The 16,202-nt window shown below is 41.0% G+C and overlaps 4 protein-coding genes across 4 annotated transcripts; all 4 read right to left on the reverse strand.

The window, feature by feature from the left end:
* Window positions 1–348: 348 nt before the first annotated feature.
* Window positions 349–2,694, reverse strand: LOC310992226 (protocadherin alpha-7-like; the record flags this gene model as incomplete). The annotated part of the gene is made up of 1 exon (XM_083980245.1): window positions 349–2,694. The coding sequence occupies one exon, from the start codon at window positions 2,692–2,694 to the stop codon at window positions 349–351; it is 2,346 nt and encodes a 781-aa protein (XP_083836371.1).
* Window positions 2,695–3,529: 835 nt separating this feature from the next.
* Window positions 3,530–5,908, reverse strand: LOC310992227 (protocadherin alpha-8-like; the record flags this gene model as incomplete). Its single annotated transcript, XM_083980246.1, has 1 exon — window positions 3,530–5,908. One exon carries the CDS (start codon window positions 5,906–5,908, stop codon window positions 3,530–3,532), a length of 2,379 nt encoding a protein of 792 aa, XP_083836372.1.
* Window positions 5,909–7,506: 1,598 nt separating this feature from the next.
* On the reverse strand, window positions 7,507–9,843 carry LOC310992228 (protocadherin alpha-7-like; the record flags this gene model as incomplete). Its single annotated transcript, XM_083980247.1, has 1 exon — window positions 7,507–9,843. One exon carries the CDS (start codon window positions 9,841–9,843, stop codon window positions 7,507–7,509), a length of 2,337 nt encoding a protein of 778 aa, XP_083836373.1.
* A 979-nt stretch (window positions 9,844–10,822) lies between these two features.
* On the reverse strand, window positions 10,823–16,042 carry LOC310992229 (protocadherin alpha-8-like; the record flags this gene model as incomplete). Its single annotated transcript, XM_083980248.1, has 2 exons — window positions 10,823–12,549; window positions 15,376–16,042. The coding sequence occupies 2 exons, from the start codon at window positions 16,040–16,042 to the stop codon at window positions 10,823–10,825; spliced, it is 2,394 nt and encodes a 797-aa protein (XP_083836374.1).
* Window positions 16,043–16,202: the final 160 nt, after the last annotated feature.

Genomic DNA, 16,202 nt, shown 5'->3' on the forward strand with positions numbered 1-16,202 from the left:
GTTATTCTATGATGGGATGACTTATGTTTTCATTTTGTGGATTCGTGGATACATTAAATGTTTATAATGTTCCTATACCAGTCCACAATTTCACAAGACAAGAAAATCCATCGTGGCCCAAATGAAAGTGCAGTATCAAACCCCGCAAGCTATTAATTAATCTCCAGAAATAATTTTGAGATAGCAAAATTAGTTTTGCTGTTTGTAATTGTCCCGCTTTTACTTATACAATTAAGTGCAGTCGTTGGGAAAACGTGAGAAGCCAACAAACACAAATACCATGCTTTGAAAACTGTTACCCAGATGTACATTTTGTTTCCTGACGAACAAACAATAGGGTAATTCGCCTTACAATTTCCATTTAAATATTCTTACCTCCTCAGATGTTCTCCTTCTGTCAGGAAGCACTAGTGTATTCGCATGGCTGCCAGGGACTATAGTAGATCCTATACTCATTCTGGGTCCAACTAACATGTAGCGCTTGTCTCCAGATCTGTACTGGATGCTGTGACACAGTGTCCCATCATAATTAGTCTCTTGTAGATACTTAGAAGTGTAGTCTGTGGTTTTTGAGCACTGCATTGCAATCAGCACAATGATACTGATGAGAAACAGTGCTGAAACTGAGCCCAAAGTTATCATCAGGTAAAAAGTCACATTATTATCCTCATCTGCTTTGGCTGAACTTTTAACATCAGAAGCTGCAAAAGCCTCTTTGGGCTCCACAAGTTTGACAATCACAGTAGCTGTTGCTGAGAGTGAAACGTTCCCATTGTCTTTGACCAGTATGACCAGTTTATGCTCGGCCTCGTCTGTCTCTGTGAATGAGCGAAGTGTTCTGATCTGTCCTGTGTAGCGGTCCAAAGCAAAGAGACTGTGGTCAGTAACTTCCTGCAGTGAAAACAGTAACCAGCCGTTATATCCTATATCAGCGTCATAGGCTCTGACTTTAGTCACCAAGTGTCCTGCGTTCACATTGCGGGGAATCTCCTCCACACCTTCAGCAGAACCGTTGGAGCTGACTGGATACAGGATGACTGGAGCGTTGTCGTTCTGATCCAGAATGAAGACGTTGACTGTGACGTTGCTGCTTAGTGACGGAGTTCCAGAATCTGACGCAACAACGTGGAACTGGAAAGTTTTCAATGTTTCAAAATCAAAACTTTTTAAAGCCATAATGTCTCCATTATCAGAATTTATGTTTAGAAAAGAGGCAAGCAGGTTATCCCCTTTGTCCCTTAAAATATTATATAAAATGAGAGCGTTTCTTCCCTCGTCGTTATCACGGGCATTCACTGACAATATAGAGGCTCCCGGGTTGTTATTTTCGATGATATAGAAATTATATGGATTCTGTGTAAACTCTGGTCTATTATCGTTCACATCCGATACAACAACTTCCATAGTTTTGTCTGATGATAAGGACGGTTCTCCTGCGTCTTTAGCAACAATCGTTACATTGTAATGCGATTGCTGTTCTCTGTCCAAAAGTAATTTGGTTACCAGAGAATACATGTTATTTTGTAAGGATGGAGAAAGCAGAAAGGGAAGACCTGGGTCGATATGACACATCACCTTTCCATTGAGACCAGAGTCGGAATCCTTAACACTGATCAACGCTACTGTGGTTCCTGGTTTTGAATCTTCTGGGAGCGCTCGCGAAAAAGATGTCACTTCAATATGTGGTTCATTGTCGTTTACATCAACAATGTGTATTATTACGGGTTTGTCTGTTGTTAGTGTAGCTGCACCTTTATCTGATGCCTGGATATCAATTTCATATCTGCCCCTCTCCTCAAAATCAATTACACCTGCTACAGTAATAACTCCAGTCACTGGATTCAAATCAAAACGCTCACGTACACTTGTATCCACGTCATTGCCAAATGAATACACAATTTCACCATTCAAACCTTCATCCATATCTGTCGCATTCACTTGAATGACAGTCGTGCCCAGAGGAGAATTTTCCTTTAAGTCAACACGATAGGATTCCTGGGTAAAAACCGGAGCGTTATCATTAACATCAGAAACATCAACAATTATGGTCATGTTTCCGGACCTTGGAGGTTTTCCTCCATCAGAGGCTGTCAGAAGTAACACGTGGGTCTTGAGGGTTTCTCTATCAAGTGGCTTTTGCAGAACTAAACTAGGAGTTTTACGGTCCTCACCACGATCTTTCACCTCCAAACGAAAATGATCATTATGACTCAATTTATACTGTTGAACGGATAACAAACCACTATCACCATCGCGTGCAGCTTGCAACTGAAATCTTGCTCCTGTTGATGCAGATTCAGAAATCTCTAACATCTTTTCACTCTCAGGGAAGCTCGGTGCGTGGTCGTTTACATCCAGAATCTCCACGGCTACATAGTGCACCTCCAGTGGGTTTTCTAACACTGTTTTCAAGTCAATGACACAAGCCTTGCTTCGGCCACACATTTCCTCTCTGTCAATCTTTTGGTTCACATACAAGATACCGTCGTTCTGATTCATTTGAAAAGGAGGCTCTGTCGAGCTGTGGACAATACGGTATCCCCTCTCTTTCAGTGTAGTCTTGTCGAGACCCAAATCCTTCGCAATATTTCCAACAATAGTTCCTTCTTTCACTTCTTCGGCGATAGAATATCGAACTTGCCCGGAAGCTGTGCTCCACAATGTACCCCAAACCACGACGCATAAAATCCACATTTTCGGCTTTCTCAGTGCCTGGCGTCCTCTTTGTTCCATGACGAAAGATAAAACATTTAAAACGAAATGTGGTTTCAAAGAGCTGATCGCGTATACTGAGCCTTAAATCCTTCCGTCACGTTCTTTCATAATGCAGACGGTCTTCAACAGAGTATCTTTTTAACTAAATTATGTGCTCAAACCGTTTGCATGTAAGGTTCTATCAGTACTGGTTTGAGTGGAAGGAGAAGGGGATGGGTCTAGTGGCTATGACGAAAATATGTGGAAGCATTATTTGTCATTATACCGACACCAAGTGACCGAGAATCACATTGCAGTACTTTGTTTGGAGAAATTAGAACTGTTAAGTATGAAAGCATGAGAGGAAGGTAACTTGTGTAAGACCGTTTCAGCACCGTGGACAGCGACGGACTATATTCGCAAAACCAAAACCGCGAGCGCATTCTCAGATGTGCAACACAGAATGATTCATAAGATTGGAATTGCAAAAACATCTGGTCTGGCAGAAAATACGTTTCATTTAGCATAAACTAGTTGGGTTAAATGTCAGTAGTTTTGCAAAACATCAACAGTTTCTTTCACCCAAACGTAAATGCCATGTGATATGCAAAAGAAGCGTCTCAAAATTGAATGTGAGCAATCTCTCCCGACGTTTATCTCTTGTGTTTGCCATAATGGATGTCAGTCTAAGCAACATGCTGCATAACCATAACACAAATCAGTAAACACTATCTTAGTGAATACCTCACATGCTTCAAACTCAAGAGTTATGAGTCAAATGTATAATTCAGATGTAATGTTATTGCCACATGCTATAAAAACTTTCAGCAGATGTTCAGACAATTAATCTTACCTCCTCAGATGTTCTCCTCCTGTCAGGAAGCACTAGTGTATTGGCATGGCTGCCCGGGACTATAGTAGATCCTATACTCATTCTGGGTCCAACTAACATGTAGCGCTTGTCTCCAGATCTGTACTGGATGCTGTGACACAGTGTCCCATCATAATTAGTCTCTTGGAGATATTTAGATGTATAGTCAGTAGTCTTTGAGCACTGCATTGCAATCAGCACGATGATACTGATGAGAAAAAGTGCTGAAACTGAGCCCAAAGTTATCATCAAGTAAAAAGTCACATTATTATCCTCATCTTCTTTTGCTGAACTTTTAACATCAGAAGCTGCAAAAGCCTCTTTGGGCTCCACAAGTTTGACAATCACAGTAGCTGTTGCTGAGAGTGAAACGTTCCCATTGTCTTTGACCAGTATGACCAGTTTATGCTCGGCCTCGTCTGTCTCTGTGAATGAGCGAAGTGTTCTGATCTGTCCTGTGTAGCGGTCCAAAGCAAAGAGACTGTGGTCAGTAACTTCCTGCAGTGAAAACAGTAACCAGCCGTTATATCCTATATCAGCGTCATAGGCTCTGACTTTAGTCACCAAGTGTCCTGCGTTCACATTGCGGGGAATCTCCTCCACACCTTCAGCAGAACCATTAGAGCTGACTGGATACAGGATGACTGGAGCGTTGTCGTTCTGATCCAGAATGAACACGTTCACTGTGACGTTGCTGCTTAGTGACGGAGTTCCAGAATCTGACGCAACAACATGAAACTGGAAAGTTTTCACTGTTTCAAAGTCAAAACTTTTTAGCGCTAAAATGTCCCCATTATCAGAATTTATATTTAAAAACGAAGATAGTCTATCTCCACTTCCTTTTCTTAAAATATTATATGAAATGAGCGCATTTTCATTTTCATCGCGATCAGAGGCTTTTACTGAAAATACTGCAGAACCGGGTTTGTTGTTCTCAGAGATGTAAAATGTGTAAGGGCTTGATGAAAACTCAGGGCTGTTGTCATTCACGTCTGATATAACGACGCTTATAGTCTTCTCGGTTAAAAAGAAAGGGTCACCTGTGTCTTTTGCAGCAATTGTGACGTCATACTGAGAAATTATTTCTCTGTCCAAATGCGACCTGGTTACAACAGCGTACATGTTTTCTTGTAACGATGGGGATAAAGTAAAAGGGACGTTTTCGTTGATTGTGCAAATGACTTTACCATTAATTCCAGAGTCCAAATCACTGACACTAATCAGAGCCACTGTAGTGCCTATCTTTGAATCTTCTTTAATTGAACTGGAAAATGATGTCACTTCTATCTCAGGAGCATTATCATTAACATCAACAACAGTTATCATAACAGTTTTGTCAGTTGTTAGAGGGACTGGTCCTTTGTCGGACGCCTGAATATCTATCTCATAAATCCTACTTTTCTCGAAATCTATCGGGCCTGTTACATGGATTTCACCAGTATTTGAGTCTAGACTAAAGATATCCATTAATTTTGAATCAACTTCGTTTCCAAATGAATATATTATTTCGCCGTTTGCACCCTGGTCCAAATCAGTGGCATTTACCTGAATCACTACAGTACCAACAGGAACATTTTCTTTTAGCGTTGCAGAATACAATTCTTGAACGAACACGGGCGAATTGTCATTAACATCAAGTACATCCACAATTATTTCTATATCACCTGACTTCCCCGGTTTCCCCCCATCAACGGCTGTGAGACGCAGTTTATGTTTACTAGCAGTTTCTCTATCTAATTGCTTCTGCAGAACTAAAAAGGGTACTTTACGGTCTTCGCCTCTATCTTTGACTTCCACTCTGAAATACTCGTTATGGCTGAGTTTATATTGTTGAATTGAGAACTGGCCTACATCAGAGTCGCGTGCAGCTTGGAGCTGAAATCTCGCTCCTGATAGAGCCGACTCGGAAATCTCAAGCCTTTTCTCTTTTTCTGTAAAAACAGGCCAGTGATCATTTATATCAATTATTTCCACTGTCACATAGTGAATCTCCAAGGGATTTTCTAGCACGGTTTTTAGTTGGGTCAAACATGGACTGGTCCGTTCGCACATCTCCTCCCTGTCTATTCTTCCTTTCACGTACAAGACACCATCATTTTGATTCACTTGAAAAGGGGGTTCGGTTGAACCTGTCACGATGCGATATCCTCTGTCTTTCAGTGCACTCTTATCTAGACCCAAATCCTTAGCTATATTTCCAACGATAGTTCCATCTTCAACCTCTTCAGATATTGAATATCTGATCTGTGCAAAAGCGCTGCTCCATAAAACATCCAAAACAACCATCAAGGCAAACCAACAACGCCGTCCCCTCCAGGCTTTACAACCTCCTCTTTGTTCCATGACTTAAAACGATCAAGACTAGTCCATCGAAATAGGTCGTATTATCCAGAGACTCAGCGCATAATGGTCCTGCTTTTACAAAAACGGCTGAAAATAAAACATCCACTGCTCGCAATCGCGATGTAACCCTCAACTATGCTGTTTTCTTAGAATGAAACGACTTGCATGGTTTAAATAAAGCTTGTGACGTAAAGTAGATGCTAAATGCACAGAATCACTGAACTACACTGACACCAAGCGTTGGAATCCTGCAAAACAGACATTGCAATAGTATTATAGGAGTTTAAAGATAACTTAAGAACACAGTGCAATACGCCCCCACAGTTCTCCCAACTGATCAATAAGATAAGCTTACTATATGACCTGAAGAAATGGGTTTGCCACAAAGCAACCTGAAATGCCAATGCCGTCATAGCCTTTCCTGAAATTAAAATGAGGACGTCAACACACCCTCAACATCGAGGTAGTGTACTCAGCAGTTCCTGATGTAACCATTAATTAAAAAGATGTGTATTGGAATACAACAAAGACACGAACAAAAAAGAATAAAAAACGATCAGGTGATTTGCAAGCTGAAAAATCTGAAGTTAATAAAATGTATAATTGCATTGTGATAAAAACCATTGCAAATTAAATGTGAAAAGTCTAAAATCAAATTTTTTAAAATCTCAAACTAAGTGCAAATCACAGTTTTTCTGACATTCATACAAATAATCGGACATTTTACACCTTTAGTCAAAACATGCTTTACCCTTAATGCTCCAGAAAATATCACTGCCATAGTCACCTACTTGAAAAAAGACCTTATGAATAATAAAGTGCAAATGAACCATGTATTCGTAAAATGCGATGCTGAAACAATCCTGTCAGTATCGAAGTGAGAGTGGTTAAAGAGGTGGAACCAAACGACAAAAATGACGATCTACTCTTGTAACAATACACTGACACCATGCGTCCTCATTTCTCACTACAGAAATGTGTGGGATGTTCTTCCCAGTAGTTTAGTTGTAAAACTTTGAGATCATTACTATTAATAATAATTTGCTTCGTCTTTGTGAACATCTTTGGTTAAACAGAAGACGATGTGTTAGAAAATGAAAAGAAACACTTTCAGCACCAAGGACAGCGATGGCAACTTGTTGCCAACAAAATAAAAGTTAGATCAAGGCGTCTTTCACAAAATTCTAGGCAGTTATTCTGAATCGACTGGAACACATTTTTCACATTAACATACCGTGGCTGTTATTCTATGATGGGATGACTTATGTTTTCATTTTGTGGATTCGTGGATACATTAAGTGTTTATAATGTTCCTATCCCAGTCCACAATTTGACAAGACAAGAAAATCCATCGTGGCCCAAATGAAAGTGCAGTATCAAACCCCTAAAGCTATTAATTAATCTCCAGAAATAATTTTGATATAGTAAAATTAGTTTTGCTGTTTGTACATAATCCGCTTTTACTTATACAATTAAGTACAGTCATGGGTAAAACGTGAGAAGCCAACAAACACAAATACCATGCTTTGAAAAATGTTACCCAGATGAACATATTGTCTCCTGACGAACAAACAATAGGGTTATTCGCCTTACAATTTTTATTTAAATATTCTTACCTCCTCAGATGTTCTCCTTCTGTCAGGAAGCACTAGTGTATTCGCATGGCTGCCAGGGACTATAGTAGATCCTATACTCATTCTGGGTCCAACTAACATGTAGCGCTTGTCTCCAGATCTGTACTGGATGCTGTGACACAGTGTCCCATCATAATTAGTCTCTTGGAGATATTTAGATGTATAGTCAGTAGTCTTTGAGCACTGCATTGCAATCAGCACGATGATACTGATGAGAAAAAGTGCTGAAACTGAGCCCAAAGTTATCATCAGGTAAAAAGTCACATTATTATCCTCATCTGCTTTTGCTGAACTTTTAACATCAGAAGCTGCAAAAGCCTCTTTGGGCTCCACAAGTTTGACAATCACAGTAGCTGTTGCTGAGAGTGAAACGTTCCCATTGTCTTTGACCAGTATGACCAGTTTATGCTCGGCCTCGTCTGTCTCTGTGAATGAGCGAAGTGTTCTGATCTGTCCTGTGTAGCGGTCCAAAGCAAAGAGACTGTGGTCAGTAACTTCCTGCAGTGAAAACAGCAACCAGCCGTTATATCCTATATCAGCGTCATAGGCTCTGACTTTAGTCACCAAGTGTCCTGCGTTCACATTGCGGGGAATCTCCTCCACACCTTCAGCAGAACCATTAGAGCTGACTGGATACAGGATGACTGGAGCGTTGTCGTTCTGATCCAGAATGAACACGTTGACTGTGACGTTGCTGCTTAGTGACGGAGTTCCAGAATCTGACGCAACAACGTGGAACTGGAAAGTTTTCAATGTTTCAAAATCAAAGCTTTTTAAAGCCATAATGTCTCCACTATCGGAATTTATGTTTAGAAAAGAGGCAAGTAGGTTCTCCCCCTTGTCCCTTAAAATAGTATATAAAATGAGAGCGTTTCTTCCCTCGTCGTTATCACGGGCATTCACTGACAATATAGAGGCTCCCGGGTTGTTATTTTCGGTAATATAGAAATTATATGGATTCTGTGTAAACTCTGGTCTATTATCGTTCACATCTGATACAACAACTTCCATAGTTTTGTCTGATGATAAGGACGGTTCTCCTGCGTCTTTAGCAACAATCGTTACATTGTAATGCGATTGCTGTTCTCTGTCCAAAAGTAATTTGGTTACCAGAGAATACATGTTATTTTGTAAGGATGGAGAAAGCAGAAAGGGAAGACCTGGGTCGATATGACACATCACCTTTCCATTGAGACCAGAATCGGAATCCTTAACACTGATCAACGCCACTGTGGTTCCTGGTTTTGAATCTTCTGGGAGCGCTCGCGAAAAAGATGTCACTTCAATATGTGGTTCATTGTCGTTTACATCAACAACGTGTATAATTACAGGTTTGTCTGTTGTTAGTGTAGCTGCACCTTTATCTGATGCCTGGATATCAATTTCATATCTGCCCCTCTCCTCAAAATCAATTACACCTGCTACAGTAATAACTCCAGTCACTGGATTCAAATCAAAACGCTCACGTACACTTGTATCCAGGTCCTTGCCAAATGAATACACAATTTCACCATTCAAACCTTCATCCATATCTGTCGCATTCACTTGAATGACAGTCGTGCCCAGAGGAGAATTTTCCTTTAAGTCAACACGATAGGATTCCTGGGTAAAAACCGGAGCGTTATCATTAACATCAGAAACATCAACAATTATGGTCATGTTTCCGGACCTTGGAGGTTTTCCTCCATCAGAGGCTGTCAGAAGTAACACGTGGGTCTTGAGGGTTTCTCTATCAAGTGGCTTTTGCAGAACTAAACTAGGAGTTTTACGGTCCTCACCACGATCTTTCACCTCCAAACGAAAATGATCATTATGACTCAATTTATACTGTTGAACGGATAACAAACCACTATCACCATCGCGTGCAGCTTGCAACTGAAATCTTGCTCCTGTTGATGCAGATTCAGAAATCTCTAACATATTTTCATTTTCAGGGAAGCTCGGTGCGTGGTCGTTTACATCCAGAATCTCCACGGCTACATAGTGCACCTCCAGTGGATTTTCTAACACTGTTTTCAAGTCGATGACACAAGCCTTGCTTCGGCCACACATTTCCTCTCTGTCAATCTTTTGGTTCACATACAAGATACCGTCGTTCTGATTCATTTGAAAAGGAGGCTCTGTCGAGCTGTAGACAATACGGTATCCCCTCTCTTTCAGTGTGGTCTTGTCGAGACCCAAATCCTTCGCAATATTTCCAACAATAGTTCCTTCTTTCACTTCTTCGGCGATAGAATATCGAACTTGCCCGGAAGCTGTGCTCCACAATGTACCCAAAACCACGACGCATAAAATCCACATTTTCGGCTTTCTCAGTGCCTGGCGTCCTCTTTGTTCCATGACGAAAGATAAAACATTTAAAACGAAATGTGGTTTCAAAGAGCTGATCGCGTATACTGAGCCTTAAATCCTTCCGTCACGTTCTCTTTCATCATGCAGACGTTCTTCAACAGAGTATCTTTTTAACTAAATTATGTGCTCAAACCGTTTGCATGTAAGGTTCTATCAGTACTGGTTTGAGTGGAAGGAGAAGGGGATGGGTCTAGCAGCTATGACGAAAATATGTGGAAGCATTATTTGTCATTATACCGACACCAAGTGACCGAGAATCACATTGCAATGCTTTGTTTGGAGAAATTAGAACTGTTAAGTATGAAAGCATGACTTGCAAGAGGAAGGTAACTTGTGTAAGACCGTTTCAGCACCATGGACAGCGACGGACTATATTTGCAAAACCAAAACCGCGAGCGCATTCTCAGATGTGCAACACAAAATGATTCATAAGATTGCAATTGCAAAAACATCTGGTCTGGCAGAAAAGAATATATTTCATTTAGCATGAACTAGTTGGGTTAAATGTCAGTAGTTTTTCAAAACATCAACAACGTCTCAAAATTGAATGCGAGCAATCTCCCCCCGTTTATCTCTTAAGTGTTTGCCATAATCAGTGACGGCTGGTAGCAATGGGCTAGCAGGGCTAAGCCCTCCCTGTATTACACAACAAAAGATGAGGACAAAATATTCTCTAAATTACATACAAAACCATTTAATGGATATCATTTATTTATTAGCCAACTCAACTAATTTCACCACCAGCCGCCACTGGCCATAATGGATGTCAGTCTAAGCAACATGCTGCATAAACATGGTCAATAACACAAATCAGTAAACACTATCTTAGTGAATACCTCACATGCTTCAAACTCAAGTGTTATGAGTTGAAATGTATAATTCAGATGTAATGTTATTGCCACATGCTATAAAAACTTCCAGCAGATGTTCAAACAATTAATCTTACCTCCTCAGATGTTCTCCTCCTGTCAGGAAGCACTAGTGTATTTGCATGGCTCCCAGGGACTATAGTAGATCCTATACTCATTCTGGGTCCAACTAACATGTAGCGCTTGTCTCCAGATCTGTACTGGATGCTGTGACACAGTGTCCCATCATAATTAGTCTCTTGTAGATATTTGGAAGTGTAGTCTGTGGATTTTGAGCACTGCATTGCGATAAGCACGATGATACTGATGAGAAAAAGTGCTGAAACTGAGCCCAACGTTATCATTAAGTAAAAAGTCACATTATTATCCTCATCTTCTTTTGTTGAACTTTTAACATCAGAAGCTGCAAAAGCCTCTTTGGGCTCCACAAGTTTGACAATCACAGTAGCTGTTACTGAGAGTGAAACGTTCCCATTGTCTTTGACCAGTATGACCAGTTTATGCTCGGCCTCGTCTGTCTCTGTGAATGAGCGAAGTGTTCTGATCTGTCCTGTGTAGCGGTCCAAAGCAAAGAGACTGTGGTCAGTAACTTCCTGCAGTGAAAACAGTAACCAGCCGTTATAGCCTATATCAGCGTCATAGGCTCTGACTTTAGTCACCAAGTGTCCTGCGTTCACGTTGCGTGGAATCTCCTCCACACCTTCAGCAGAACCATTAGAGCTGACTGGATACAGGATGACTGGAGCGTTGTCGTTCTGATCCAGAATGAACACGTTGACTGTGACGTTGCTGCTCAGAGACGGCGTTCCAGAATCTGACGCAACAACGTGGAACTGGAAAGTTTTCAATGTTTCAAAGTCAAAACTTTTTAACGCCAACACATCTCCAGTTTCGGGATTTATGTTAAGAAATGATGTCGCTTTATTGTCATGGCCTGAATTCCTGCGAATAGTATATGAAATAAGCGCATTATCTCCCTCGTCACGATCTGAGGCTCTTACAGAAAACACAGAGGCGCCTGCAGGGTTATTTTCGGTTATGTAGAAAGTGTAGGGGCTCACTGAAAATTCTGGACTGTTGTCATTAGTATCTGACACAAACATACTAATAGTTTTTTCGGATGTTAAGGCTGGTTCTCCTGCATCTTTAACAATTACTGTAATATCATATCTTGATTGTTGTTCTCTATCAAGCAGCGATTTGGTCACAACAGCAAACATGTTGTCCTGTATTGATGGAGTTAGTACAAAAGGGTTTTCTTCAGCTACATAGCCAATTATCTTGCCATTAATGCCTGAATCTAAATCGGTAATGCTGATAAGAGCTACGGTTGTTCCTGGTCTAGAGTCCTCTGAAACTGCACTTGAAAATGATGCCACTTCTATCTCAGGAGCATTATCATTTGTGTCTCCGATTTTAATTATAACACTTTTATCGGTTCTAAATGGAATGCTTCCTTTATCAGAGGCTTGAATATCAATATCATAACTGTCCTGTTCCTCGAAGTCTATACGACCTTTCACAATGATCTTCCCAGTTTCAGATTCAACATCAAACATTTCTCGAATTTTACCTTTTACATCACTGCCAAATGAATAAACCACTTCTCCGTTGGTACCGTCGTCCAAGTCGGTTGCATTAACTTGGATCACTGTTGTGCCAATTGGCGCATTCTCTTGTAACACTGCTGAATATGTGTCTTTGGTAAATACGGGCATATTATCATTAACATCTAGAACATCAATGTATATTTCAACTGTGCCTGATTTTGGTGGGTTTCCGCCATCTATAGCTGTCAACACCAATTTATGGTTACGTTTTGCCTCTCTGTCTAGTTGCTTCTGTAATTGTAAAATCGGAGTTTTTCCATCTCTTCCTCGATCTTTAATCTCTAAACGAAAATAATCATTTGGACTGATTTTATATTGTTGGACAGAGTTTGTGCCACCATCCGGATCGTGGGCATTTTGTAACTGATATTTTGCTCCAGGCAACGCAGACTCAGAGATCTCGAGCCTTTTTATCTTATCTGGGAATGTGGGAGAGTGGTCGTTTAGATCAGTTATTTCCACGGTGACATAATGTACTTCAAGTGGGTTTTCGAGAACCGTTTTTAGGTTTATTAAACAGACAGCGCTCTCCCTACACACCTCTTCCCGATCTATCTTATGGTTGGCATAAAGAACTCCGTCATCCTCATTTACCTTAAAAAGAGGTTCACCCGAGCCAGACATAATACGAAATCCCCTGCGCTTCATTATGTTGAGGTCTATTCCCAAATCTTTAGCAATATTTCCAACAAAACTCCCCTCTTTGAGTTCTTCGGATATAGAGTATCTAAGTTGGGCCGAGGTTACTGTGAAAAATAATAGCAAAACCAAACTGGTGAGCAATGCTGATCGTGGTCGCCATGAATCCCGTCCTCTTTGTTTCATATTTCGAGGTAAATACACGAGTCCAAACGCGCCCATCATTGTCCACTTGCTTAGAATTTATTGTCCGCGGCAGCAAGAAATATATCCACAGCTCCTGGGAATGTAATTCACAAGATAGAAAAACAGTTACGGTGACAAAAGCGGTCACCGGTTCGTAGTCACCTTGCGCTCATTCCAAGCCTCCCCTTTAAATGTTGCCTGATCAGACTGAACGTATTAGGGGCGGGCATATCCTGTACGCTGGGACGCTTTTAGGCGTCATATTGATAAGATAGTGCCACCTTGTGAATATGTGTGATACTTCATTTTTATCACTTCAAACCGATCAAAACTACAAATCACACGCTGTGATGCTCTCAGTGAGGGGGGGGTCCTCGTGCTGAATCAGTCTAAATTTGACTTGAGAAAAATGGCCAACAACAAAGGTGATCCTTAAAATAGCATGTAGTAAGTAGCAAATTTAGATATATAACTACTCACCTCCTCAGATGTTCTCCTCCTGTCAGGGAGCACTAGAGTGTTCGCATGGCTGCCAGGAACTATAGTAGATCCAATACTCATTCTGGGTCCAACTAACATGTAGCGCTTGTCTCCAGATCTGTACTGGATGCTGTGACACAGTGTCCCATCATAATTAGTCTCTTGTAGATATTTAGAAGTGTAGTCAGTAGTCTTTGAGCACTGCATTGCAATCAGCACGATGATACTGATGAGAAACAGTGCTGAAACCGAGCCCAAAGTTATCATCAGGTAAAAAGTGACATTATTATCCTCATCTGCTTTTGTGGAACTTTTAACATCAGAAGCTGCAAAAGCCTCTTTGGGCTCCACAAGTTTGACAATCACAGTAGCTGTTGCTGAGAGTGAAATGTTCCCATTGTCTTTGACCAGTATGACCAGTTTATGCTCGGCCTCGTCTGTCTCTGTGAATGAGCGAAGTGTTCTGATCTGTCCTGTGTAGCGGTCCAAAGCAAAGAGACTGTGGTCAGTAACTTCCTGCAGTGAAAACAGTAACCAGCCGTTATATCCTATATCAGCGTCATAGGCTCTGACTTTAGTCACCAAGTGTCCTGCGTTCACATTGCGGGGAATCTCCTCCACACCTTCAGCAGAACCATTAGAGCTGACTGGATACAGGATGACTGGAGCGTTGTCGTTCTGATCCAGAATGAACACGTTCACTGTGACGTTGCTGCTTAGAGACGGAGTTCCCGAATCCGAGGCAACAGCGTGGAACTGGAAAGTTTTCAATGTTTCAAAGTCAAAACTTTTTAGAGCCATAATGTCTCCAGTTTCAGAGTTGATGTTTAGATTGAGTGAATGTCGTTTAACATTTTCTTTTCCATCTCTTAAAATATGATATAAAATGCGAGAGTTGTCGCCTTCGTCGCGGTCTGATGCCCTCACAGAAAACAGTGACGCTCCTGGAGAATTGTTCTCAGTCACATAAAATGTGTAAGGGTTTGCTGAAAACTCTGGACTGTTATCATTAACATCTGACACAACAACAACTATACTTTTTTCAGAAGACAACGATGGCTCACCTGCATCTTTCGCAACAATTGTAACATCATATGTGGACTGCTTCTCTCTATCCAGAGACGACTTTGTAACTATAGAATACATGTTGTCTTGCGCTGAAGGTGATAATGTGAATGGGACATCCTCAATGAATGAACAAACAACTTTACCGTTGAGGCCAGAGTCTTTATCAACAACACTGATTAATGCCACAGTGGTTCCCAGTCTTGCGTCCTCGGGTATTGCCCTTGAAAATGACGTAACCTCTATCTGCGGGGTGTTATCATTCAAATCAACAATCTTAACTAACACACTTTTGTCTGTCCTGAAAGGGGCTGATCCTTTATCAGATGCCTGTATATCAATGTCATAACTTTCCTCTAGTTCAAAGTCTATTGGGCCTTGAATAATAATGTCACCTGTATTCGGGTCTACACGAAATAGTTCTCGTACTCTCTGATTCACATTGTCGCCTAATGAATAGATAATCTCACCATTTGATCCCTCGTCTAAATCCGTGGCATTTACTTTTATAACTGTTTGACCAACTGGAGAATTTTCTTCCAGAACTGCGGAGTACATTTCTTCGCTAAAAACCGGCATATTATCATTAACATCTAAGACGTCAACAAAAAGCTCAGCTGTTCCAGATTTACTTGGCTTGCCCCCGTCGGTAGCTGTGAGAAGCAATTTATGATTTTTCTTTGTTTCCCGATCTAGCGTCTTCAGTAAAACTAATATGGGTATTTTCCCATCTTTTCCACGATCCTTGATTTCTAAACGAAAATGATCATTAGGACTAAGTTTATATTCCTGTACTGAAAATTGACCCACATCAGGGTCGTGTGCTGCCTGCAGCTGTAGCCGCAAGCCTGGTAAAGCCGACTCTGAAATTTCGAGCCGTGATTCTTTCTTTGAGAAACTGGGAGAATGGTCGTTCACATCTAGCACCTCTACAGTCACATAATGAATTTCAAGTGGATTTTCCAGTACAGTTTTTAGGTTGATTAAGCACACACTGCTCCGTTCACAAACCTTTTCTCTGTCAATTAGTCGGTCTACATACAATATTCCATCATTCTGGTTTACATGAAAAAATGACTCTGTTGACGCTTCGACAACACGACATCCTCTCGCCTTCAGCGCGTTCGTTTCTAATCCCAAATCCTTGGCTATATTCCCAACAACAGTTCCTTCTCTAACTTCCTCGGCGATTGAATATCTGATCTGCGCCGAAACTCTGCTCCAGAGAAAAATAAATGAAACAATGACAGCAGTCCACCGGCATTGCTCTCTTAGTGCACCATGTCCTTTCTTCTCCATAGCGAACAGATACGAATGAAATCCCGTTATATGAGAATGGCGTCTCAGCTATCAAAAGAAAAAATGAAATGCCCCAAATAACCTGAGCACTTCAAAGCGTATCATTTAAATCTCAGATCTTGAACCTTCGCGTAGTGTGAAGGATGAATTCAGTTCTTAA

The sequence above is a fragment of the Trachurus trachurus genome (genome assembly GCF_905171665.1).
Source record: "Trachurus trachurus genome assembly, chromosome: 10".
Lineage (NCBI taxonomy): Eukaryota > Metazoa > Chordata > Actinopteri > Carangiformes > Carangidae > Trachurus > Trachurus trachurus.